Source organism: Triplophysa rosa, linkage group LG15 (assembly GCF_024868665.1).
Source record: "Triplophysa rosa linkage group LG15, Trosa_1v2, whole genome shotgun sequence".
In the NCBI taxonomy this organism is placed as follows: Eukaryota; Metazoa; Chordata; class Actinopteri; order Cypriniformes; family Nemacheilidae; genus Triplophysa; species Triplophysa rosa.
Genome location: NC_079904.1, coordinates 22,292,479 through 22,320,182, shown reverse-complemented (window position 1 = coordinate 22,320,182; position 27,704 = coordinate 22,292,479). Strand labels below are relative to the sequence as shown.

At 38.1% G+C, this 27,704-nt stretch overlaps 5 protein-coding genes across 5 annotated transcripts in view; 3 read left to right on the top strand and 2 right to left on the bottom strand.

Moving 5' to 3' along the window:
• The first annotated feature begins 974 nt into the window (after nucleotides 1-974).
• selenol (selenoprotein L) lies at nucleotides 975-12,569 on the top strand. The gene is made up of 10 exons (XM_057352808.1): nucleotides 975-1,101; nucleotides 1,355-1,436; nucleotides 1,549-1,602; nucleotides 3,896-3,941; nucleotides 4,026-4,153; nucleotides 4,366-4,480; nucleotides 4,585-4,707; nucleotides 4,979-5,116; nucleotides 11,216-11,365; nucleotides 12,458-12,569. Exons 1-9 carry the CDS (start codon nucleotides 999-1,001, stop codon nucleotides 11,342-11,344), a joined length of 918 nt encoding a protein of 305 aa, XP_057208791.1. The 5' UTR covers nucleotides 975-998; the 3' UTR covers nucleotides 11,345-11,365; nucleotides 12,458-12,569.
• On the bottom strand, nucleotides 12,485-18,172 carry clec11a (C-type lectin domain containing 11A). The gene is made up of 4 exons (XM_057352809.1): nucleotides 17,438-18,172; nucleotides 16,468-16,579; nucleotides 14,942-15,133; nucleotides 12,485-13,652 (listed from the first exon to the last, which is right to left on the bottom strand). Exons 1-4 carry the CDS (start codon nucleotides 17,552-17,554, stop codon nucleotides 13,255-13,257), a joined length of 819 nt encoding a protein of 272 aa, XP_057208792.1. The 5' UTR covers nucleotides 17,555-18,172; the 3' UTR covers nucleotides 12,485-13,254.
• Nucleotides 18,173-18,943: 771 nt separating this feature from the next.
• Nucleotides 18,944-23,477, bottom strand: lg15h1orf198 (linkage group 15 C1orf198 homolog). Its single transcript, XM_057352806.1, has 4 exons — nucleotides 23,130-23,477; nucleotides 21,761-21,811; nucleotides 21,101-21,670; nucleotides 18,944-20,991 (listed from the first exon to the last, which is right to left on the bottom strand). The coding sequence occupies exons 1-4, from the start codon at nucleotides 23,442-23,444 to the stop codon at nucleotides 20,935-20,937; spliced, it is 993 nt and encodes a 330-aa protein (XP_057208789.1). The 5' UTR covers nucleotides 23,445-23,477; the 3' UTR covers nucleotides 18,944-20,934.
• Nucleotides 23,478-23,775: 298 nt separating this feature from the next.
• On the top strand, nucleotides 23,776-25,171 carry si:ch73-111k22.3 (pleckstrin homology-like domain-containing protein). Its single transcript, XM_057353651.1, has 2 exons — nucleotides 23,776-23,984; nucleotides 24,346-25,171. The coding sequence occupies exons 1-2, from the start codon at nucleotides 23,814-23,816 to the stop codon at nucleotides 24,556-24,558; spliced, it is 384 nt and encodes a 127-aa protein (XP_057209634.1). The 5' UTR covers nucleotides 23,776-23,813; the 3' UTR covers nucleotides 24,559-25,171.
• Nucleotides 25,172-25,954: 783 nt separating this feature from the next.
• LOC130565470 (connector enhancer of kinase suppressor of ras 3-like) overlaps nucleotides 25,955-27,704 on the top strand; it is a 38,547-nt gene continuing 36,797 nt past the window's right edge. The window contains exon 1 of the mRNA XM_057352201.1: nucleotides 25,955-26,141. Within this exon, the coding sequence (XP_057208184.1) occupies nucleotides 26,090-26,141 (52 nt within the window). The 5' untranslated portion in view covers nucleotides 25,955-26,089. The remainder of the gene's footprint in view (nucleotides 26,142-27,704) is intronic.

The window sequence follows — 27,704 nt, the reverse complement described above, 5'->3', positions numbered from 1 at the left end:
AAAACATAAACTCCTCTCAACAACAACTCTTCACCACATGACGTAAGCAACAAAAAAGAGGTAGGATTATACTGACTGTCCAATGGCCAGGCATTTTTAGCCCTCCCTTCCAGGGCCAATCTACAACAAACCAATCAAAACGGGAAGGGCAAAATAAAGCCCCGCCCTACATTTTTTTCTCATTTCAGAAGCCGGATTTCACTCGGATATACGTCACGATACGGAAAAGAAGTCAATCGCAACTTCCGTTTCATGTTGATTTTAACCCCAAATCCGAAATATGTAATGAAAAAAACAAATGTAAAATGCTGAGGAAGCTAACTGTTTGGATTGAAAGTGACATGCATATTAGCAAACATAATAACAACCAAAGAGAGTATATTTGATGGTCAAACCAATAGTAAATTAAGTTAAAACTGTTATCTGGCGTAGCTACTGGGGGGCCCAAATTATTCTTATTTTTGAAACTGTTAATATCCTATATTGTAAAACTACTGACATGTAACAAAAAAAACTGGCAGTAAATTTGTTACATGTCAATGTGCACAGCAGGCGGGGCACAGGGGAATACATTACGTAACCGGGACGTCATGTGTCAGCTGGGAGAGAATGAAAACGAGGGAATAAAAATATGTATATATATTTAAAATGAAACATTATGGTCTAGAAAATGTATTTAATCCGTTCATTTATAGTAGAAAATAATTAAAGTAGAAAAGAGGTGCCAACAACAACTTTGTCTGTAAGTGGGCAGGGTTTATCGTCTTCAATGTTTTCTCTCATTGATCAGATACAATTTGATATTTTCCCCCGTTTTAATTCGATTTCTATTAGTTTCTCTTTGCTAATATTATTATATACACTGCTGTGGAACTTGATGTCACGTGGTAGGCGTTTCTTTTCCCAGCGCTGGAGTTGATGGACCAATAGTGTGTTTCGACAGAATGACGGATGTGTACACTACAGCACGCGAGTGTGTTACAAAGTGCAAACACATAATGGCTGTTGCAGTAAAACAAAACCTCCTTATTGGAGCTTTGAAAGATCTGATATCTTTTGGTAGAACATTGCTGGAGAATGTACAGAAGGACATCGCGGAAGGTACAAAACAATTGAGATTTAACGTTTTTTCTCATTTAACTTGTGCAAGTTTGCCAGTCATTATCTATCAATCCAATGAACTGTTTAATGTGATTTGTATAAGGGAATGGAAAATGGACTTAATTTAATGTATCGATTGCAAATAACATTGTTGCATATATGAATTCTATTACACGGCACTTTAAGCGTACTTCGTTGTCATTTAGTAGTAAACTTGTGCGTGTTTGTATGTGTGTGCGTGCGCGCGCTTTAGGTGGTTCTTCGCTAGAAACTGCCCATCAGAAAATGAGCGTTTTATTAGGTCTGATGTCAGCAGAGGCCAAGTTTTTTGACAGGTGGGTATATGTTATCTTTAAACGTTTTAGGGATACAGTACATGTGGATTTTGTGTGCATAGTCAACTCTATCCTATAATAATATAAAATGAAAATATTACTTTTCTTTTAGCCTAGGTGTGAAGAACATGAAGGAAGCAGAAAGTATATGGGAACAATTTTTTCAGTGGGTATGATGATTTCTTATATGAAATATGTCAATATTATTACAAGTGTTAAAACAGTAAAAACCTGAGTGTGTTCTGACTGTACATTGCAGTGCACTGAAGTATTTTATATATTTAACACATACCTGTATATATTTAAAAACGTCCTTTTGTGTTGAAACTGCTCTTTAATAAGACTGGAGCACTAAAATTTTGTATAGTGAATGCTAAAATTGATTATCGTCCCAGGTAATTTATTTATTGTTTCATGTATTTTATGTCCCCCCACGACCTTATTTTTCGAATACCATCCAAAAATACATTTATTTATATAAATATTATATGTATTTTCTAGGGATGTAACGGTATCAACATTTCACGATACGATAGTACCTCGATATGAAGACTACGATACGATATTTATTGAATTTTGTGCAGGAAAAAAACAAAACAAATGAAGACTTGGAAAAATGTGGCATAAGTGTTTATTAAACTATGACTGAACAAAGATCACATTTATTATTTTTAGATTAGGTAATTTTAAAGTGCAAAGAACAGTAATATAATAGCATAAAAATTAATAACATAAAAATTGAGAACATGAAACATGAAAAAATTGAAATGAAAAAAGTTTGAGGTGTTTGTCAACTTTTAACCACTCACAACCAGTCAGGTACTCGCCTCATTCACTGCTTCACTCACTGCTATTTTTTTTCTCGTCGTATCATCATGAAACTTTTCGGGGTGATGTAACAAATGGCTCTTCATATTAGTCGTTTTCCCCGAATTGTACTTCACCGCAGTCTGGCAGTGTCTGCATATTATTTTTTGTCTGTCCGTCACCTTTTCTCGTTTCTTGTTACGGGAAAACCGAAACGCTTCCACACATGCGATTTATAATTCGCTTTAGCTTCAACTAGAGGTGGGCGGAATGGCCAAAAATCTATTTCAAGGAATGAGTAATTTTATTTCACGGTAACGATATATTTCATGAAACAATCTCCCATTATAATTCTATATTTTATACCTCATTTTTCTTAGATTGATTTAACTAATTTATTTATTACAGTTCATTTAAATGCTCACCATAGTTAAAATGTAGGTAAGTTATGAAAATGTACTAAAGATATCAAATTAAGTTCTGATAATCAGATGTATTATTTATTCATATTTATCTTCTGGCTATATCATATGTATACAGTAGGAAGATAGACAACATATATAACAATAAAGTATGAATATGCACAAACAATGAGAGTACAGTATATGACTAAACTGGTGTTCATGGGGTCTGTAAATAGGTCTTTATCGCTCTTCACTCTCTATTAGATGAGCACTTTTAGTGTGATGCGACTCTCTGTCTTTAGGTTTGTTTATTCTCGGGCTTGTTTTTGCACTGCGAGTCTCTGGTGACTCCTCACGCGTCTCCCAAAACTGGAGGTAGAAGCGCGTCACATCAAAGCGCTCACGCGCTCGCAAACATCATAGCGCATTTCAACGCAAGTTTCAGCTTGGCTCGACTGAAGTTAAACTTTATAAAACTATTAACAGGTTTTCAAAACAACCTGACTTCTGAAATACGTGTTAAGAATGAGCTTTTTTAAATGCTGGCGCAGATCCCTGCACGAGCACTGCGGGTGAGAGAAGCGCCGGACTGGAGCGGATCACTAAACTACAGACTGAAAGAAGGTCAAAAGAATGTTTGATACGTTCATTTGTTACGGGTGGATTAATTCAGTCGTTTTTTTCAGAATAGCGCCTAATTTGCAGCGCGCCGAGTTAACCACGCCTACTTATTTACATTCCGCGGAATACACGGAATAGAGAAATCTCTTACGGTTGACATTTTATTCCGCGGTAACGGAATATTCCGTCATTCCGCCCAGCCCTAGCTTCAACAATTTGTAAATCCATTTCTATGCCACTAGCGGCATCCGCCACTTTCGCTCAACTTGATCTGTAGCGGGCGGCAGCAGAGCGCAGAGGATGATGGGCACGCATGGGTTGATGGGAATTGTAGTTCCCGCTTCCCTCAACTCGCTCCATTCGGCTGAAAAAACTACACTCTACCTGGAAGATCTATCGTCATGCGACCACGATAGTATCGAGAAAAAAAAATGCTATCGCGATACTTCGATATTTACAATACCGTTACATCCCTAGTATTTTCTATTGCATAATGTACAATCACCTGCTCATTATTGCAAAATCTGGTTCACACCGAGGTCCTGATCACCTTTTCAGGGTTCATTTAGCAATAATAGGCGACTTACTGTACATTATCCCTTACCAAATCAATTCTCAATTCAACAGGACAGCTGAAGTGCGGGATCATGTTGAAAGCTTTCTGCAGCTGGAAGTAAGTCATTCTATTGTCTGACCACATTTGACACGATGCTAAACATGTGTAACAATAGCGAGTGAGTGTTTGTGTGATTGACAGGTGGAGTGGGACAGTTTTTTGAAACGTCTGGATGTTCAGATGCAAATGAGCGACACCGTTCTTTCACACTGTCCTGCAGCCCAGACGCTGAGCTCAGATACATGGCTCGTACACGTCCAAACCAAAGAGTGAGAGAAACGTACTGATCATGTTTACATTCAGAGGAAACAATAATCCAGAACCGGGTAGCAAAAACTGGCGTGAATGTTTTGAATTCAGCATCCTTACTGCACAACCAATTCAATTTAATAATCATAAATTCATACATGTTGCCCAAGATCTCATCTGTCTTGTCTTGACATTCTAGGGATGATAAAATAAGCGTCTTGTGTTCATGCAGGAATGTGTCGCTGGGTCAATACTTGGGCAAGGGAGAGAATCTCCTACTTGTTCTACTTCGACATTTTGGATGACAGCCATGACGAGACCACCTGACTGAGCTGAAGAACAGCAAGGTAAGAGAACCTGACACTTCTGGAAATACATACAGTCATCCACGGCATGTTGTTTGAATCATCGACACAGCTTTGTTTTCTGTTCGCAATTCTTTCTTCTACAGAATCTTCTGGAAGCTCAGTCAGTGCGGGTGCTGGTGGTCTCGTATGGGTGTCTGGAAGGGGCAACGTTCTGGCTTGATCAGACAGGCACTGAATTTGACATGCTGTTTGATGAAGAGAGAGCGGTGAGCACTTTTTATTCTGACAAAAGCGTTGTTTGTCCTCGTAGAACAGATGAATGTCCTCGCTATACTTTTGGAGAATTATGAAGAGGTTTACTTTATTACACGTCCCTTGCATTCGTTGCCAACGTTGACGAGCACTTTTTTAATACTTTCAGATTTTTAGATTTTAGAAGCAAAACCCTGTGACAAACATAAAAGGTGACTAATAATAATGATTTATGACAAACAAATATGGAGACATTGACGCCAAGTATAAATGTGTGGGTTACAGGTGTACAGAACATTGGGTCTGGGTTCGTCGTTTGCGAAGGTGATGAAGTTTAAGTCACTGCTTCACTACTCTGAATTGCTGGCGATGAACAGACCGTTTCCTGAGGTGCCACCACAGTTCATCGACGATCTGTTTCAGGTGACATTCACACACTCTCTTCCAGATACTGCACAAACACTGATAACTCGGTCTGTAAGTGGAATGTAAAAACAAAAACTGATGGATGGCTTTAAAATGTCTCTCAGATCATAGATGTACAAAGACGTCGCATTGACCGCTGAATCATATGACATCATTGCTACCGTATAGACCCCTTTTGCGCCGACGTCACGGCATTAGCTGGAGGCAAAACAAAAGGAAAACTGGAGGCGGCCAATACAAACCAGCACAGATTCAGCTACATAAGAGGCCATTCATACAGAACGCGTCTCTGCGTGTAAAAACGCGAGACGCAGCGCTCAGATATGCTTTTTTTAGAAGCGCAGCCTAGAACGCGAGGGTCTCGAGACGCGTGTATCCGGACACAGCCACTATGAGCGCCTCCTTCGCCATGTTGCCGTCAAATAAAACAGTTATCATGCCAGCTTGCTACTGTAAACAGAAGCAACACTTGCCCCGCCTCCAAATTCTTCTGATTGGTTCACTGCTCTTGGAACTGACATTGATGAGCAGCGCTGCATGTAAAAGTTGAATTTTTTTTAATTTGACACGGAGTATTAAAAACGCAGCGCAAGCGTGCGAGGCGCTTCAAACGACGCGAGAGTAATGGTCATGCACGTCCGTCAAACGCGTGTTTACATAGAAAAACAATAGGAAGGTAGCGCATTGGAATGGAAAAATGCGTTCTGTCTGAATGGCCCCTTATGGGCGATTTTTACTTCTGCGTAGGACCTACGCCGTAACCTACGGCGTAGCCTACGCAGAGCCGCGTACCCTACGCCGTAGCCTGACGCGCACCTCTCCAAAAATGTAACAACGCGTCAACTCAACGCGGACCCTACGCGGAACGCAAGCGCTGTGATTGGTCGGTTTGGCAGCATCGTACTTCCTTCTACGCATTTCTGGCGTCTTCTTCTCTGGCGTCTTCTTCCGGCAAGTTCAGAGTCCACAAAAGAACAACATGGCGAGCATCGACATCTCTGGTTTCTAGCTTTTTGTTGAAGTGATTTAATTAAAAGTAACTGTTTTTCTACTTCGATCAGCTCCAACTCAGTTAAGATGCGATCAGCTTCCATCGCTTGCAAACACTAACATACACACAAAACATCGGCGAAGAAGAGCAAACCCGTGAAAACACAAAGAGCCATCTAGCGTTTCGGCGGTGTAATTGCAGTACGACGCATACTCTCAACGCAGAACCATAAATGTTCACGACGGCGTCATCTACGTATGTAGGCTACGCCGTAGGTTACGGCGTAGGTCCTACGCACGACTATAACTTAAGCTTTAGGAGTTTAAAATAACATGTTGTGCTGTAGAGTGCCAGAACCGATAGAATACCGTCTCCAGTTTGATATTTTAACACATACCTGCTGCCAATGCAAGACAAAACCACTGACGACAGACAGCTGTAGTTAAACACAATAAAATGAGCGGACTGAACAGAAACGAACATCAAAAATGCTCGCGTTTCACTTCACAACACTTAAAAAAACTACTGTCTTTTGTTGGTGATGATTTGGGTATCTGTTAGGGATTGGCGATATTATATCGTTTGCGATATACCTGTAGAAATTCCCCACACGATAGGAATTAGTCTTCCCGCGATATAAACGATAAATTCTAGTTGATGACGTATTTCTTTGTTAGACTCATTCAGAGCTCATATGTGAAGCGAAAACGGGTATAGCGGAGGGCGGACGTGAAGCTGAGAAAGAGTTTGCACTAAAAGACGAGCTCTAAATCTCGTTTAGGTTGGCACTGTAGATGCATCCGAGTTGATGTTTAGTTTCACTTTCGTTTTATTTCATTCGTTTGTTAAGTATTCGTTGATAGTCATAATACGTTACACCACAACATTTAGTTTGGCTAAAAGTATTTATTTAAACATTCGTTAGATGTTATTGTTTAATAAAAAATTAAACAATTTAACAAATTGTTTAATATGATTTCTTGCCTGTTATATACAGTATGAACGGAGCATCCCGTGCGCAGCTCGCGCCCACATGTGCTTTTCATAGCGCCTGTTTACATCCAGTACAAATGCGAGTTTGTATTACGTTATTTTAAATGGATTATTTAATTAGATTTCTTTTATCCGCATTTTTCTGTTCTCTTTCTGTAGCGCGAGTCATAGACAGATTCAGTGTATGTTGCTGTGAGAAGAGAAGGTTCACACAGTTCAAGAGAGAGTGATTGACAGCGTGATGCGATCGATCGTTTCCACCCAACAATAGAATATATACAGTTTTAGGTGTGACATGATGTGTTTATTGAGCTTTAGTTCATTTAACTTTTCTTTACTACAACCTTTTGAAGTCGAATCTCACTATTATATTTTATATCTACAAAAATACTGTAGGTATATTTTAGGGGCTGTTTGATTTGGGGTAAGTTTTACTTTTTGATAATATTAGTTTTTCTGAGGGTCTAGACTACATGCAGCTACTATCACTTGACGCAAAAAACAGCGGTGGATGGCGTTATGGATATATCGTCATTTTTATCGTTATCGCAACAAATACCAGGAATTATCGTGATAGTGAAGACAAAGCATGGGACTTGCCGCACGGAAGTAAATTTCCGAATGAAAGCGTCTTTACCGGTCGGTAACTTTACTTCAGACGGAAGCGGGCTGTCTGACAGTAGCCCCGCCGCTCGCGACATCCTTTGACATCATACAGTCGTCGCGTGCACTCAGTCCCCTGTACTAAACAGCTTGTCAAAGTATGTTCGGTGCATCCACGAATGCACCTTCTGAGAGAACATTCAGCTTTTGTGGGCGGAGTTTGGAGGAGAGACGAGAACTGAAATGGTTGTCAGTCAGCATCAGTCAGAATTGCTTGCATTGGATGTTTTTTTTCTCAAATCATTTTGCAATGTAGCCTATAATATAATCCAACAGTTTTAGTTTATTTGTATTTTTAGCTTATAGGCCTAATGTGGAATGACACTTTTTAATGAAGTGTTTTGTTGTAGGGGTACAGAGTAACTTACATTACATTCTTTTAGCAGTCAGTTATAGGCCTAATTAATATAGGCTATTCACAGGCTCAATTTTTTGTTTGAATTTACTTTGTTTTGCTCAATTTTATAAGTTGTATTGTATTTTATTGAAAAGCAAGACAAATTTTAAAAAGCACATTTTGACTATTCAGTTTGTGCAATAGTGAAAAAAATGGCTTAATAAATAGAAAAAATGCAAAAAACCATGTTCGGTGTTCGGTATTATTCGGCCTTCGGCCAAGTGTTTCACATCATGTTCGGCTTCGGCCGAGAATTTTCGTTTCGGTGCATCCCTAGTAATTACTCCGTGAATGAATCCGCATCTACATTATAAGAGATTTGTGCCCATGTTGCATTATTTGTGAGATTTATATGCGCGATGATGTCTAACGTCCCCGCCAAAGGAAGTAGTCGATTTAAGCAACTTGTTAGCAACCACCGTTTCACAAGACACAATAAGGCTTTAAAGGGTTTATCGTATGAGCACTTTGAACAAGTTGGTATGATATGGTATGACCCTCAGATCTCAGCGGAATTACGTGGATTTAAGCACTTGTCATTGACAAGTTATATACACACAACGTGAGAGCATAACTAGTATGCTCTGTTTGCTGTGATGGATTTTTTAGCCTTAGGACAAATGATTTGAGACGTTTAAAATGAAACTAACCACAGTGTAACCAACATATGCTAACGTTATCCTCCTATATATACGGTACATTTAATTCAGACTGTTGATAAATATTACTTACATCGGCAGCTTTGTCTCGTTCAGTTGATTTCGATCCCACTTGAGGAACAAATTTGAATCTAATCCTGCTTGTAATGTCCCAGGTTGAAATAGCACTCCGGCTTGAAATGATTCGTGTAAACAAGCAGGTTTTTACTTATGGTTTCTGAGGGATTTCCACTAAAAATAAAATAAATCCACTCCTGTCTTGTCTCTTCCGAGGTTGGGACTCTAAACAAAGACTTGTGTTCGTCTGTGCAGCCAACTACATTACATTTTGCATGTTGTCCACGAACTTTAGCTATGGCGTCACTTACACCGCTGTCGCTTGTGAAAACATCAATGGCGGCAGCCTTAGTGTATTGACAACTGTGATATGGCCATTTAAAATTTTTAAATGGGTTGTATTAAATTTTTGACTATAATGTTATGGCCTTTTTTTAATGGGTTGTATTAGATTTTGGTATGGTATATTTCTGTATATGTAGTAAAATTTTGTTCTTCTGTAAAGCACTTTGGTCAGCCTGGTGGCTGTTGTAAATATGCTATATAAATAAAATGAACTTGAACTTGAACTCCCTCTACGTCACAACAGGAGCGAAATCTGTACGGCTCGATTTCTCACATGCTTGCAGGGAAAGGCACACCACAACAAACTTACTGGGTTCTTGTTTTTCACGTTTTCTGAGTTGGAAGATGCACTGGGGACCTGATTATAGCATTTAAACGCGGAAAAGATTTTCATCCGATGAGCCCTTTAAAAAATCACAACAGGTTGTTGTGTTTTATGTCACAATTGGTGTGTTTATGTCATAGAATAAAACGTGAAAATATTTGGAGGTTTTGTTTACCACAGATCTTATTTCGGGCGATTTACCAAAAACCCGTTAAAAAAACCCATAGACTTTGGAGCGATGGAACCGGAAGTCCTAAATTGCTAACTCGCTTTCAGGTTTTGCATACAAAAATAAGTCATCTCTGAGCCTCCCTATTGGTAAGATGTGTTTTTCTAGATTAAAAGTACAATAACGTGCACATTTTTAAACCAATTTTAATTCTTGACAAGCGTGAGTTTTGACAACTGACAAGACATTTTTGTTACCATGCAGATAGTAAACCATTGAAATCGGTTGAGAAATGTTATAGTCCTTTATATCCGTAACAACGCAGCTTACTCATTTACTTGTATGTTTTTATAGGGTCGTCCTGCCCTCGAATATTCAAATCAAGGCGACACGATAACTTCAAATTCAATTAAATTTCAGTTAAATTTTTTGATAGTGCTTTTCACAATGTTGCATTGTTGCAAAGTAGATTTACAGAAATCACATTATTAAACAAACAACATAAGAAAAAAACGGTTTAGAAATAAGGAATTAAGAAATCATGAAATACAGGCAAATTAATAAATACATTGTATTTATAGAATTCATTATTGCAAATCTTCTAGTGTACAAAGCGATACTATCCCAGAAAGCCCACGTCGATAAGATGTCTGCTTAAGATCTTGAAAACATCTTGTGTAAAAACATCTGATAAACATCTTAGAAAGGGCAGTTTTACATACATTCTAAATCATATACATCTTCTAGATGTCTATATTACATGTAAACGTAAAAAATTCAGACATCTCAGAGATATATTGCAGATGAGCAAACAATAAAAAAATACGCTTGGCAGATGTAAAGGCGGCAGACATGAAATAGACGTCTCCCAGATGTGTGCTATCAGGAATATGTGTGAATAATTTTCTGTCGGATTTTAATCGGACTGTTATATTGATAGTGTTAAATTTTATGTTGTAAATTAGTGATAGTAACTGTAAAAAACTGTGGAATTGTAATTGGAGTGTTAAAATTGTATTGCTAGTAAACACAGTCTTTTTACTAGGTGTTTAATTCGTATGAATTTTAATATTATTTGTACGTTTTAGTGCGATTTGCTTTCTCGCCAGTGATGTTAGGTTTAGTGGTGGGGCTTCAGTATTGCTTTTATCTACTAATAGTACATTTTTGTACAGTTCACATCGTACAAATTCATACAAATTAGCCACCATATTCCTGTGAGATCAGGTTGAGTAAGCAGATTTTTCTTTCTGTATCTCATTGGTTCGTGCATGTCTTTTGACTAAATAATATACTGCTATCTTTAAGCTGTAGAACGCAACGCACCAGACCGTTTGCTTGAGTCAAAGGTCTGGCTGCTCGAGACTATGAGTCATGTGAATCCATAACAACAAATTCCTTTTAATATTATATAACTGCATAACACTTGAAAGAACATCTGTCTCCTCCTAGTCTAGGACTCTTGAAAATAAATTAAAACCTCTTTCTCTCTCTCAGATGGGTGGTGATTTTGTGCTGGATGAAGGTGGTAAAGTGATTTTTTCTTACCGGTGTATAAGCCCAGTGGACAGACCATCAGCCGCACAGATTCTGGCCGCCGTCTCTGCTCATGCAGGCCTTTCTTAATTCCTGCAGAGGCTGAAAAAGGTCTTGTTTCCCCCTTTCATCTTGATAAGAAGTTCCAGTTCCTGAAATGTTATATCTTTTCGTGTTTGTGCCAGTTTCAGAATCCGTTCTTCCAGTTGGAAACATGGCCAAAATGTAACTAATTTGCCACTCGATTTGGCACTGAGTTGCAAAAGCTGTTGTTTTCCATTGAGAATACGGCCCAAAGCACTTCATCCTTAAAAAATGCAGTGTTTATTTTTTCTGTTTAAATACTTTGCGGTATATCAGTTATTCAGGTCAATTAATCACTTTATCTTAAATGTGTGCTCTCACTGTGTGTGTGTGTGCATACTTGTCTGTGTCTGTGTGTGTGTGTGTCTATGTCTATGTGTGTTAGTATGTGTGGATATTGTGTGTGTGGAGGGAGTGTTTTGTATGTGGGTATGTCTGTCTTCTGTGTTTTCACCTTTTCCTTGTTTTTACAGGTGCAACTTTAATTGTTTTGCTTATAGTCAATATGTCTTATGCACAGCTGCTTTGTAACAATGAAAATTGTCAAAAGCGCTATATTAATAAAGTTGAGTTGAATTATTCGGTAAGTAAGTTAGTTTCGTGAAGAATGTCAAAACTGCGCCTCTGTGCTGCTTTCAAAACATCGCCCTGTTTGTTTAAATAGGCCATCTTGTGGTTTAACCAATGGCATCAGTTAGGGGCGGGGCTACCTGTTGTAAGTTGGAAAGTTGTCTAGTTTGTTTTGAATGATTTGGGCACAAAAATGACTCGGTTAACAATGAATGTTAAAACACTGAAATTGAAATGAAAATTTAGAGTACCGTGTTAAAAGAATAGTTAAGCCAAAAAAAAAATGTTTCTGTCATTATTTATTCACCCTCATGTCAAACCCTAATGGCTTTCTTTGTTTTTGGAACTAAAATGAACAACTGAAAAATCCATCGGGGGTAGAAATAAGGCGACATGAGGGTGAATAAATAAGGACAAAATTATAACAAAAAACCTAAACATTTGCAGTACATACGAGTACAGTACAGACAACCTTTTAAAGAATTGTAAGTACACAGTGTGCATGAGCGATGAAGATAGCGTCTCTAACTTTGATATTTGTGTTGTTAGGTTGACTCCACAGAGACGGAGCTCGTCCAGAGGTTGTATGGATGAAGATATGACTTGAACTCATATGAAGAGTCATCTCTGATGGGAATTTACAGCTTCTGGTCATCAAAGCTTCAAATCTGTTGAGTCAACACAGAAGCACTTTGCACACATTAACAAGAGTCACGATCATATAAAATCAGATTCTTAACTTTATTTGACTGTTTTACAAGACGTATGAACTTCTGTAGGATCAGGGTAATGAAGGGTTAATGTTTACAATTAGATCAAATATGAAATATATAACTGATATTACTGTGTTGAATAAAGGGTTTCACCTAGACTGATATCTGTCAACACGTCTTTTTGCTTTAAACCTGCTTCAATAGTTATTTAATCTTTGAAAACAGACCATCTAAAACAACAAACCAAACTCTCTCCATTTTTCAGAAGAACAAAAACAACTTTCTGTTATGGTCTTAAATAAGTCTAAATCAGCAATATTGTAATGTCAAGACTATGGGAAATGAGAACCACACACACCCTTCAGACAGATCAAATAATTCTGCATGTTTAAATTCTTCTAAACTTGTCTGTTATTACAAATAAAGGATCGTTTTTCTCAAGTCGCTTTAAAAAAATAGTTCACCAAAATATGAATTCTTGCATAAATTATGAGAGAATTTTTATTTTTGTGAACTACACATTTAACTCCTCTGATCACTTCAACAGTTGTATTGATACTGTGAATAGCTGCTCATTATCGAAAAAGTCCTCAGTTGAGGACGGAGCTGCTCCATTTAGGAATATTTTGTAGGTCAGACATCAAACTCACAAAGATAAAACATGCGTCTGTCACAGTACGTGTCCCACCAGTCTCCATCATCTGAGGACATGGAGACACAGTTCTCTCGTTTCCCGCCATCCGGCTGGCTGGACAGGAAGTGCTTCCTCCACTGGAAGTAAGTCACGCGGGTCGTGTCCTCAAACAGATAAAGTCCTTCAGAACGCTGGTCGTTGATCCCAAGCCACACAGGCCAGTTACCGTGAATGACTGATTTGACGTATTCGGCTAAAGCTTCCTGCTCCCTGCGGTCTCGAGGCATAGCCATGCGTCCACCTCGCTCCTGACACTTCTGAGATGCCTCCGCGTAGGTTTCATGCATACGGTAAACCAGAACGCATTTGTATCCGATTTTACGGCCTTTTTGGCAGCCTGAAACAACATAAATTGGTTTAATCAGTCATTGTTAAATGGCGTTTCAACAAAGTACTGCACATGTGTGTAAAGATCATGACTGTTTAGAGTACTTTGGTACGATCTTTATGGTTCTTTTGGTCTGCACAAAAAAAAAGATACATTTAGTCCTGGTTTGTGGTTCGTGTTGACACCTGTCTTTACAAACCTAAAGATGATCAACCTCAAGGCGGTAACAACCTTACTTGTCAACTTTAAAGCAACACTTTGTGGTTTTTCGACCTACAAATAATTTCTCTTAAATGATTTCAGTGGTAGAACAACTCTTAAAGCAACACTAGAGAACTTTTGCTTATGGTTCCCCCATGTGGTTGATAAGCGCAATTGTCTGTTATCAGTGTCGTAAATACTGTTGCTGAATAAGCTTCCACGTGGGCAGTGCAATACACGTGAATTTGTTGACTAAGCTGAAACCGCTGTTACATAATGTCACTTCATAAACTGCATGTACTAAAGCAATCTTTTGGCTCCCGTGGGGTATACTAATAGCTCAAACTAGATTCTGAGGTAGCAGCTGGTTGTTAGCTGTTAGCGCATAGCATGCTAGCTACATAGCAGCTAAAGTGCTAATGGACCAGGCGTTATCCTTTGTGTAATAGGTGCAATCACTAACTTACACTCAACTCGCTATGGGAATAGTGCCTAGCATAGTAACTACAGAGACCGATAACATTAGTCTACGTGCATTTACTAAGGAATGAGCAACTTTTGACCATAAAATATTTATTTTGGTTTGGTAGTCATCGTTTACAAGCATAACACTAAATTGCAAACAGACAATTGCACTTATTAACAACATGGGGAATCCGTGAGCAAAAGTTCTGTAGTGTCACTTTAATGACATATGTGACAATATACATCCAGACGGTTGTAATCGCAAAATCAACTCTGACAGGGTAATCTAGTATTATTTAATTTTTGGTCTTAATAGCACAATGTAGAGAGGACCAAAAACGACACACAATGACAAAGTGGAATAGGACCCAGGACTTGCCTTTGGGTCACCACGGCGCTCACTAGGGTATCGGCACTGACCACATGGTGGTATTTTTAACTGAAGAGCTCACAAAGAGAAGCTAAAACTATTTCACCACAAAGAACCTTGTCTTGTGCAACAGAAAGGGTCCGTCGATGTTAAAGTTTCTTTATAGAACCCCCACTATGAACCGTTGTGGAATCTATATTTTAATCTATAGTGTAAATGAAGACTTGCTCTTTGAGTGTTGTTGAGTGCAGAGCACACTAACCCTCTAGTCGTCCGATCTCTTTGCGATTGTCTTTGCAGTAGGATGAGACCTGTTGTATGGCATCCTCCGTGTCGCCCAGTCTGTTGTCAAGGCGTGACATTCTCTCTATCAATTGTGACATTTTAACGTCTAACGTGTAGTGTCCAACATTAAGCCTGTGGATGGCCTGATCCATCGCTGCCAGTCTAGACACTACAAAAACAGACAAAGTGAATCGAGTCTTTCATTAGCCTGCGACGCTGCCGCATTCCTCAGAATGAAAAGACTCAGTGGGGAAGTTTTTGGAGACAAGGTGGTTGATGATACAGTGTATGGATTCTAAGAGTGCCTTCATGTAGAAAGTACTACAAAAAGCATAAGGTGGTTTGCTGGTCTTAGCTGATTTCCTAGAAAACCATCTCCAGTTGGACAACCTGGAGGGCCAGCTTGGACTAGACAACCGGTCCAGACTGGTTTTCACAGTTTTTTTAGGCAGGAAACATGCTTAAGATTGCAATTCACATGCCTAGACTATAAAAATATTACTAGTCTCACTTGGTTTCTTGTCAGGTCATGCATACAACATTCATTTGTGCAAGTTCAAACAGAAGGTGTTCTTGAGATTATTATTCATTATTTAGATTACTTGCATACAGACGCAGAAAAAATTAAGAAACTCCTCAGTTACTTTCAGATTTTTTAAAATTAGGCTACTTTTTGTATTATATGTGTTTAAAGCCACAATATGGAATCATTTTGTTATGAAATATCCAAAAATCACTTTCACAGTGTGATGTATTTCATGCGGTTGTGTACTTACATTATCCCAAATGTTCCCAAGAATGTGCAAATCCAGAGAAATTCCTATTTAAAATAATTTTGTCTCCCTTGTATTTGTCGCATATCGACACGAAATACTCATGCACCCTATGAAATACAGTATATGTCGCACAAAAATATGTAGCCAGTAACGTTACTTGTAAATACTGTGGGTTCGTTCAAATTTACTTTTTAAACGACAACTGTTTTAAACACGTAAAACTGTGTAGCATTACGCTACCAAATCAATTAACGTTAACAAAGTCCAATATCAGTCGCGGGCTAACGTAGCATTACATTCCACGTTTCTTGCAAGCTAATTCATTACGATGACAAAATAAAATTCATTCATTACCTCGTCCGTGAACATGATGGGCGATCTCCATACGCCTCTGGATGGTTAAAACGACATGTCCCATAATTCCACTCTCCTACGTAACGTCATTTAGCTTTGCCTTTTGTTGTTGTTTCGAAAGTGCACCATCTAGCGGTCCAAATATTCCATATTGTGGCTTTAAGTCAAATTATTATTGTATTATTTTGTTTCATTCTATGAACTACTGACAACATTTCTCTCAGATTCCAAATAAAAATAGTTCATTTGCATTTATTTGCAGAAAATTGTAACTTTTGTTTGCTTTTGTTGGAATTTTACAGACACTCATCTGAAATGGTTGTAATACATATAGAAAAGGCAAAACTGGAGTGGTGGCGATGGAAGAACTCACAGATGTAGTTGTAGGTGCTCTCAGTGTCTGAGACGGCAGTGGTGGGTTCAGGTTCTATGATGTCTGGAGTATCTCCTCGACCTATCAAAGTCTCCTCATTGAACTCTCGGGCCTGTAGAATTTAACAACAAACAAAACCATACTCACCCTGAGCTGATACAGCAGAAAACACACACACAATCACACTTGAAGTCACAGGCAATAACCTGAAGTAATGTGATGTGTTTTAGCAACCAAAAATCAATGACTACTTTACTTAATGGACTCCCAGTGCTTACACTTTATAAAGTGTCTAGGAGAAATGAGTTAAATTAGATTACAATAGTAACTTGACTTTAAAGTGTAAATGTTCTGTTTACCAGCCTCCCACAACTTAAAGGGACAGTTTACCCACAAATAAAAGTTTGTCATTATTTATTCCCCCTCATGTAGCTGCAAACCTGTATATGACTCTTTCTTCTGTGGAAGACTAAATACGATATTTTGAGAATTGTGGTTTTGTGCCAATGCTGTTTAGTTACCAACATTCTTCAAAATATCTTCTTTTGTGTTCAGCAGAAGATTTTCGGGTAAACTATCCCTTTAAAATGTAATTTTGGTCACACTTTTAGTTTAGTTTTCATTCTCCACTTGGACCCTAATCTAAAGTTTTGCAGAATTTTTACAATTAATGATACAATTCTGTAAAACGCATAAATAATCATTAATGTTATACTGTCAAATGCAGCACTTCAGTTGATACAATATATAAGGCTGAAGACCCTGTTCTGAAGTCAAATGTACTTCATAGTACTTTGAAATATATCATTTATTATTACCATCATACGAGTATCCAAAAAGTTATAGCATGCAATACCCTACAAAGATATGGTTTCATGTAAATCAATCATTAATTGTATTCATATATAAATGTACAATGTGCCAACTTCATAAAACGTCATTTTTCATGCGAGAAATGCAAAGTGTTTACCTGCGAGAGATCAGGTGTTGTGATGAGCAGTTCTGTGTCATTGTCAGCAGATTTACACGAGGACAGAGCGCTGAATCCCACCACAGCCGCAAGAATCACTGTGAGATTCATTTTCATTCAAATCACTTTATAAATCTCTTCCTTCTGTTGAGTCGTCGCTCTGCTTTACTGTATATATGCGCACACACCGATATCCCACCCTCCTGATGTTGTCTTTCAGCGCTCTCCTTACTTTCACATCGCTTTCAACCTACTTGACCTCGCCTCTCTCTCGCTCTCTTTCTCCTCTCATCTGTTTCTAGCCCCTCCCTCTCTGCGGCTGTGTGCGTTTTATAACCCCGTCATAAAACATTTACTTTGTTTTTCCTTTTTATTCTTTGTCTTTTATTTCTTGGTAACACTTTACAATAAGGTTGTATTTATTAACAAATGCATTAAATAGCATGTACAATGTACAAGGCAGTTTTTCCAGCACTTTTTAGTCTGTTTATGAATAGTTCATGCCAATAAAGTTGTTCCTGTTAGTTCCCTTAAGAAATGCAACCTTATCGTCAAGTGTTACCCGTTCCTTATTAACTTATTTCATTCTTGCTGTCATTTAGCAGTCTCGTTCTGTGTGATTTATCCTAACAGGGATTTGTATGTCCTACCTCCCACTTCCATTCATTGTGCTAACATGGCGAATTTACTGACACAACATTCACTCCCTTCTCTCTTATATAAACACTGTAATATTCACTTGCTTTGAGTCATTCCAGCCCCAAAGGTTTTCTCATTCTTACGCACATCCACATGAGAATTGTTAGGTTAGAGTGGCGTTGTCTTTTGGGAACATGTTGTTCAGAAATGACAGGAAAATGGCCAACGTCTTACTAGAGGAGTTCTCTCAACACATGGAAGGAATTCAGACTTCTCATTCTTGAAAACAGGACACTTTTTTCCTCTCCCTCCCTTCTCTGGAGGTGGAATTGGGATGTAAGAGTGAACCAAAGGAATCCGGTTTATTACATAACGAAGTCTAACTATGTGAATTTCTCCCAGATGGCTTTGTGCACACGTTACACAGAAGAGGAAGCAGATTTAAAAATAGATAAACTGCCCTTATATTCTCCTTTGGAAACAAAGAGACCTCTTAAGATCTGTATGCAGAGAACTCCCTCAAATGATTCCAGACAGTATTGGAACGCCGTGCCTTTGAACGACTTTTTGGAAAACTGTAGAGGAGCGTTCCAACCGAGACGTTTTCAATACATGAGGAACAATAACAGATAAGCCCCAAAATAAAAAATAGCCCATAAAACTCTTTTTATAGAATATGCTGGTAGCATTTAGAAAATGCCACACATGTGAGCAATTATGTTCAAGCACATCCAACGGTGATATTTTATGAAACTAAAGGCAGCAGACAGTGACCTCTTGAAATATTTGACAAGGGAAACGGTCACGAGATTTACAAGTTCTGTTCTGGTTTTAATCACTGCTTCACAGCCCTCTACCAGCAAATAACAGAGACAAACAACAAGTTAGTGTCTTTCTTTAATTGTATTTTTTTTACATTACAGATTTAAAAATGCATAAAGTCTGGCTCCAGGCCACATATTTAGCGTTCGCGAAAAAACGTCTCGCAAAGAAAGCTTCAAAAGTATTTCTACCCTTGCACCCTAGTTACTTGAGGTACAAACTCTACACAAGTACATGAACGCAAACGCTAGCTACTTAGCAACGCAAGTTCCATTGTACATGTCGTTGCGTAATCCATCAGAATCCAATAAATTATGTGGCACAAAGTGTGGTATTACAGACAATTTATCAAGATTGTGAAAATATGCCAAAACTTCATATCACTATATGCATACAGCAATGGTTTGCGATGACTGAATAACACTGAATAACTCTTAATACTTCAAATTAATGAGAAAAGTTTTATGTGCGCCTGTTTTCAAAATTATATTGTCTGGTTTGTTTTAAATGTACTTTAGAAGTTGTAGAGTTGCTTTCTTTTCTCAGAAAGAAAATACAATTAAAATACAAATAAAATGTTAAACTTAAAATTTTGTATAGCGTATTGCATTATTTAGCACGTTATCGCATTAACGCATAACGCCTCTTAAATAATGTGCAGCTCTAGTATTTTCTTTAGGTCATAACAATAGTTTGGCGACACAACAATTTCAAGAAAGTTCGTAAAAGTTAACATGTTTATAGCTAGCTAATGCACACTTGCAATGAGCTGGCCAAGCATTCGCATACTTGTATAGAGCATGTTTCTGGCTTAAAGGGACAGTTCACCCAAAAATAAAAAAAATTTGTCTTCATTTACTTCCAAACCTGTATTCATTTCTTTGTTCCGATGAACACAGAGAAGGATAGTCGAAAGAATGCTTGTAACCAAACAGTTCTTGGACCCCATTGACTCCCATAGTAGGAAAAATTTCAGTAGTCAAAAGAGCCCATAGAACGGTTTGCTTTCCTACATGCTTCAAAATATCTTCTTTTGTGTTCAAACGAACAAATACATTTATAAAGCAATTTTTCGTACTATGGTAGTCAGTCGTGGCCAAGAACTGTTTGGTTACAATTCTTCCAAATATCTTTCTCTGGGTTCATCACAACAAAGAAATTTATACAGATTTGGAACAACATGAGGGTGGGTAAATGATCACAGAATTTTCATTTTTGGGCGAACTGTTCCTTTAAGGATTTTAATGTTGTATTGCTTTACGTTATCAAGTCCTCTCTGTTGTACTTTACAGTAGAAAAGCATTTCGAAAGAAGTTTGTTGAATACTTAATGTACAGCAAACTACACAATGAGCTTACAATATTGTGCATATATAAAGTCTACAAAACAACCAAGGTGCACATTGTTTCTTGAAAACCATGCTACAATTCCTCATATAGGTCCGTATAAGTAAAGCTACAGTGAAGCATCTTAACACTAGTATTAAGGTCTAAATAACAATAGGAAAAAGAGGAGGGCAGTGAGAGCGATATGGCATTCAAACTAGAGGTTTAGCTGCCGGGAACCACACTTGCGTCCATTTCAAAAGTAGGTCCGGTTTTCAGTTCATGCAGTTCGTGCTTGATATGAAAGCAATTTATTATGTTATGTATATTTGATCAACAGTTTGGTTGTAAAACCGAAGGAACAAAATTAAAGTGAAAGAAACGTTCTCCATTTTGTCCTTCAATAATGGAAGCTCTGTTCCCTGGTTATGAGAGTAACAGATTTAGGTGGAAATTTGCAAAGAATTTGGCATGTACTGCAGTTTGGAACAGCACTGTGGGACCCACGGCCAGGGGTTTGGGGGGGTTGAGTTTGTGTGTGAATGAGCTCATACATTCAGTAACTAGTGATGTGTGATTCAACAGATGAAGTTATTAACGAAGTTGTAGAAATGTAGATGCACCCTAAATAAACTACTAAAGCATTAAAATAAGGTGGTCTGTAGTGTTCGTGGAGTCCCTTGGAAAGGGTTCTTCAAGGATATTCAAGCATTACCAATTGTCCAAGAAGTCAAATCCAGTCTTCAGGATGCTGCTGCTTGTGTTGAACTGAAAAATGAAAAAAAAAAAAACAGTCAATAGAAAGTCATATGGAAAATTACTTTGTACAACCATTCATCAAACGAAATGAAGGTGAATTTAATTCTCCAAGACTCACCTGTGAGAAAGAAGGACTGGAGGTGGGCGACCCACTGACTTTGTCGCTGTCTTTGGCTGCGTTATTGGAGTGTGTCGAGAAGCCGGTGACCAGCCCAGGACTGAACACCTCATCCAGAGTGCTGCTTACAGAGGGAAGGGTGCTCTGGGCCCTCTCCCACCCTTCCTCTGACGTAGACACCGGAGATGGAGGCGTTGGGGTGACACTGATCGCCGCAGGAGTCACGCTGATGGGAACTGGGGGAGGTGGAGCGGGTGGTCTGGTGGTCCTCTGTTTAACCGGTTTTGAGGAGGGGGCTTCCTCCGGCTCCCTCGACCCCAACTCTGGCTTGAGGTACGAGGGCAACGGCTTCTCCCCCTTCTCCATAGACTTGATCTGGCTCGGCATCAGAGACTGAAATTCGGCCTTCTCACCCTCCAGTCTGGAGCGCTCAGCGCTGATCTTCCAAAATGAGGACTCGTCAGTGCTGGGCAGCTTGTTACTTTGAGGGGTTTTAGTTTTAGATTCGTTGCCTACAGAGGGAACGACCGGTTCTGTGGCTCCAGAGACCAGGGTGAATTCCATCTGACTCTGTTAGGAAGGGAATGGCTGAGTCACATTTTTGCTTTTCGCCAGCTAGCCTACATGAAAACGTATTTTTAGAAAAGGTGGCCTACTTACCTTAGTCTCCCAAGAGAAGGGGGCTGAGTGCTCATCTTGCCAAGTTAAGTCCTTGAAAAAGAGGAAAGAGAGATGTTAACCACCGTCATTTAACCTAATATATTCAATTAGTTTAATTTATATATTTCGATACAAAACGTGAATAACAGGACCTAATGCATGCATGTTGCATTCATTTAACTCAATTTAGTAAACAATTTAAAGATTTTTATCTAGTCTTAAAAACATCCTAGCATCTGAATTATCTTTACAAATTAGAAATTTGTTTAGTAAACAGTTTAAATAGTACAGATATACAGCCTATAGCGTATATTTATACTACACATATATTTACTACTAAACTCATTGCTTAAGTATTAACTTCTGTTTAAAGTCCCTGTGAACCGGAAGTTGCGATCGTTTTTACTTCCGTATTCTGACACATTTCCGAGTGAAAAGGAATAGAGGGTATGGACGTGTCGTCACTTTACCACGTGAGCACGCCAGAGCTCGCCCCCTGTGAGGGGCAAAATGACTGCTTACAATATCAGGAAACGCAATTCCGTGCAACATTGCAGTGTCCAGGAACACTTGATTCCTTTGTAAGTCATAAGGATCACCGTCAAGTTCAGCTGCTTGTAATTTCAGCAAATAATTGCATGTTTTAGTCCCGGTTTCTTTGTTTCTCCTATTATCCTCAGCCATTTTGCTACGTGTTTTACCACTCAGGGGAACGTGTCCTGGCGCTCAAGCGGGCGTATTCATGTGTGAAAGTGACGTCAATGCATACCCTCTATTTCAAAGGAGAAAATTAGTGGGCGTGGCTTGCGTTTTTCACTGCGAATTGATTGCATGTGTAAAAACAGCTGTTGCACTGATTTCGAAATGAAACTGGCAGCAGACTGACAGTTGAAGGGGAGGAGTTAACGGATGCTCAGGCCAAGCCGTCTAGTTTACATCATTTGAGTTGGATAGTCATTTCAGGGCGGAAGTGCATTTTCAGATTTTACCTGAAGATTATGAGGGTACATGAATTTTAAAAAGAAAATGGCACACATTGATACACTATTTACTAGAAACGCTGCAATATTTCATGAAAAAATAAGAATTGTCATTTTTAACTTCACTGGGACTTTAAATAAAATAAGTTAAAATGTAATAGTATACATTTATTTAATTTAGAAGATTTTTCATAAGCTTCTTTACTTAAGTATAATGTATAGATAATGTGTAGACTATAGAGCATAGATTGTTTTGTTTAGTTAACGTCAGCCGGCATATGAGGTACAAAAATAATCTTACGATACAAAATTGACAAAAGGTTTATCTTTTATTATTTATGTCATAATGTATTTGTTTGGGGCTGACACATTATGGATCATACAAGCACCTCTTCTCCGAAGTGTACGATCTTCTGTCCGGTCTGGATGAGCAGTTTCGGGTAACAGATCACCTCCTCTCGGTCCACCCGGTGCATGGCGTACCGAGCCCGGATCCGCGGATCCATCATGCCGTTATCAATTGCTGTGTCCTGTTCGGCTGGAGTCATCTGATCCCATTCAGAACCGTATCCCTCTTTTATGGTCTCCCTCTCCTCCATGATCTTACGGGCCATTGAGTTAATGGAGGAGAAATATTCCAGTTTCTTGGCCTCCGTAAGGTGCGGAGGATCCGCCACAAACCCTGCCATCGCTGCGGCCGCCATTTCCTTAACAGCTGCCTGCAAAAACAAGCGCTGACGTACACAAAGACTTTTATTTTGTTTTTTATTGAACATTTCTTTGTTTAGTTTGTTTTTATACATAAACGTATCATATACACCTGAATTGAATACATTTGAATATAAATTATAACATTTCATTTTTATTACATTTAAATATATAATGTAATAGAATTAAACCATTCACCGTTTTGTTTGTTTTGTTTTTTGCATTTTATGTATTTTTTAGCATGGGTCTAATTATTACACATGGAACATTCTACTTCATTCGTTTTTATCATGGGTGAAAAATAAAAGTAATAAATATTAGTCCTTAGTCGCGCATGCGCATGCAGAGCAGCAGCGTACAAAGAAATGGCTGTAGAATCGGCGACCTCTAACGGTACAACTGATGAAAGCCATTCAGGAGAAATAGAAAAGTGTAATAAAGGATGGTTATTGAAGAAAACGCACTACACTAAGCGCTGGAAACAGTTGTGGTTTCATATCAGAGATGGGAATCTTTTCTACGGTGTTAATGAAGAGGTAAGAGTGAACGATGCTGATTTCGGCATTAAACCACCGCGGCTCTTCCAAGCTCTTAAGAAACTTATTACAGTGATCAGCTTATCAGTATTAACTTTAGCACGCCCGCTTGAGCCACGTGAATGAACTATAGGTGGTATTTCTGCAAAGTAAATAATATTTCAGTGTTACGGCATTGATTTGTGACTATCGCCATGTTGTTGTTATGTTACCATGACGACGACTGTTCGTATGATTTTAGCTGCAAGAAAAAAACTTAGTTGGTTTTAGGACGTGTATTTTTGTTTTTTTCCTCATATTAAACGATAACTAAAATGTATTTCATATAGTGTCATGCATCAAGTATGCAATCTTTCCCCAGTCAACAGAAAAGGCCATTAATCTGGTTGGAGCAAAGGTGGAGTTGTTGGATGGTGAGGACAGATTTGGCTGGACCATCACACCAAGGGACAGTAAACGTACCTTCTTCCTGGGGACCGATGCTGCAGAAGAGCGTCAAGCTTGGATGACGGCCATATGTGAAGCTCAACTGAGTTCTAAAGACCATAACTCAAATGCATGTGTTGTGCAGTAGTTACCGTTGCATTTTTGGATTTTTTTATAGTTTTCTCTGTTTTTGCTTATATGTAAAATATGTCCAACCAGGTTCAAGTGTCAGTTTTTCACAAGAACCATGGAAACCTGAATGCTATAATGAACAGTTTCAGTGAAGGAAATACATGCTTTATTAGTTTTAAACAAGTAAAATGTTGTGTATAAATCTAATATATTTTTACACAATTTTTAAAAACTTATACAAGTTGAAGGGATAGTTCACCTAAACATAGTTTCTTATCATTTACAGTACTCACTCCATGTCATTACAAAATCCATAGACAGGAACATAATATACAAATGAAAAAATAAGGTTTTGTCAGGAAAACAGTCCTTAATTGTGCTTAAAGGCGGGGTAACCGATTTCCGAATTACGCTTTAGACAAGTGAGTCGGGCCGAGTACCAAAACTGACGAAAGCGAAAGATGGGGGTAGGGGTGTGTCTGTTTTGGTGATTTGAACATCAAAAGGCGGACACCCCGCCTTTAATATGTTCATATGTATGCTGTATAATTTGTAATAAATCAAAGGCATAGTTTCCAGTTAATGTTCTTTTTTGAGTGGTTACAAAATCCTTGTAGTTGATGTCATTGTTTCTATGAGCATGTGTTTAACGATGAATTAGATATACAGTAATGAACTAAGAGCCGAGGTCAATCCATAAACATGTAGGCAAAACAAACCAAGGCACGTGTTCCAACTGCATCTTCAAATACTGGTCAGTAGAGGGCGGTGTTTATTAATAACGCTATTGATATTTTCACAGACATAAAAAAAAACGAATACTGTAAGAAAACAGAAGCTGAATATATTTAAAACTGGTTATATATATAAAACACTGTTTTTTCAGTGTATTCAGAGATGGAATATAAAAGAAATGAGTAAAATGCTTTACAAAGCATTACAAAAATGCACTGTTGTATTATCATGGCATTTATTCTGTTTGGTATTCGTGCCATGTCATGCACATGCCATTATTATATGAATATGGTGATCACTCCATACAATGGTAACATGATAAGTAAATGTAGCTACCATCTGTACCATAGGCCTACTGGGGTGGATAAGTAAATAACTCAACAGTTGAATAAATAACAAAGTCACAGACACATATACAATTTGCGATTAAAGTCACAGTCACATATAAAATTAAGCGAGTATGACAGCAAAACATTATTTGAATATATATTTCTTTATTTTTAAACGTGTACAACCTCATGCCGAAGTGTGACATCCAAGTATCGCGAGACCGATGCAGAGCCACAACTTTTTAAATAGCTCTCGCGATACTACGATGTGCAACGAGTATCGGCTCTCTCTCTCTCTCTCTCTCTCTCTCTCTCTCTCTCTCTCTCTCTCGATGTAGTTTCGGTCAGTGGGTTTGAGAGTATGAGCGCTGTTTTCTGTGTGATCAACGTTCAGCTGTTAGTTATGAGAGGGAACGCTCGTGTATAGCGCAGGAAACTTCAGTAACTTTAGTGAAACTTGTTTAAACTCCACACAGCAAAATAATGGAGCCGATAACAAAGTGGACAACCACACAGGTTATATACTGGATCAGAGGTAAGGTTTACTACTATTATACTGCCTTTACGTTCTTTACTTTATTTATCTCATCATTCACTTGACCACAGTTTTATTACGAAAGCATTTAACTTACGTTTGCGTTTAGGCATTTTTTTTGTCGTAGTTGTGTGTGTTTTTTGTGGCTAAAATGATGTTACCAGGGTAAATCTGTGTGAGAGTAAGCACTACGTTACATCCACAACGAAACACAGAAACTCAATGTTTATTTATTTTTCGCCGAGTATGTCCGAAACTTCTGTCAATTTAAAAATAGAAAATAGAAAAGTTTAACGTTATCCTGTTGACCGAGTTTATTCATTATAAATACTTGTATGAGAAACGTAATATCTATTGTGTATATTACTACATTTTGGAGTTGGTTTGCTATTATGTCATGGCATATTGTTGTTTTGCTTATTAATATGCATACCATTCATCATACTGTAACAGAGCAGCACATACTGTATGACTATATAGGTGTTTTAAAATAGCAATATTTTAATATTAACAATATAACATTTGTCATTTGTCATCAGCAATGAAATGTATTATTCCTAGTTCATTTTTCTACAGAATAGTCAATGGTTGTTTTACATAGGCAAATCACTTGGACTGGACGTTGTGGTCAGTCATATGAATTTGGCTGCTGTTAGTTGAAACTAATTTAAATAAATAATAAAACATCCTGTCATCATTTATTCATCCTCATATACAGTAGTTCAGAACCGGTTTTAACTTTTCCTGAGTGAAACACAAAAGAAGATATTTTGAGAAAGGTTTTAGAGGTTACATACAATAAAAGTAGTTTGGTTGCAAACGTTCATCAAAATATCTTTTGTGTTCTGCAGAAGAAAGAAAGTCAAAGAGGTTTGGAATGACACAAGGGTGAATAAATGATGACAAATACCTGTAAAATCCTGGAAATAATTACTGTAGCATTTGTTTTACCAGTCTGAAGAAAAGCACAAACGATATCCAAAAATTAAGAAATTACCCATAATGATCCACTGCATCCTTCACATGCTTCCATAACATTCATTGTTGATGTTAGAGGTTTAAGCAGATGTTAAGTGATCTTAATTTTATGAAGGTGCAGGGTGCAAAAAATCTAAATATTGAGAAAATCGCCTTTGAAGTTGTCCAAATGAAGTCCTTAACATAGCATATTACTGACAAAAAAGAAAGTTTTGACATATTTACGGTAGGAAATTTACAAAATATCTTCATGAAAACATGATCTTTACTTAATATCCTAATGACTTTTGGCATAAAAGAAAAATCGATCATTTTCACCCATACAATGTATTTTTGGCTATTAATAAAAATGTTCCCGTGATACTTAAGACTGGTTTTGTGGTCTAGGGTCACATATAACCACGTGATTACCATCTTCTCTTTATTTGGATTACTCTGAACTTGATCTCACGGGAATTCGTAACTATTTTACGAGGTGGCTTATTCGTAAAATTACGTATGTTGTGTGAATCGTAAAAACTTACGATTACTAGAAAAAATCAATACTGAATATCTACCCCTAACCCCGCCCCCAACCCTAACGTT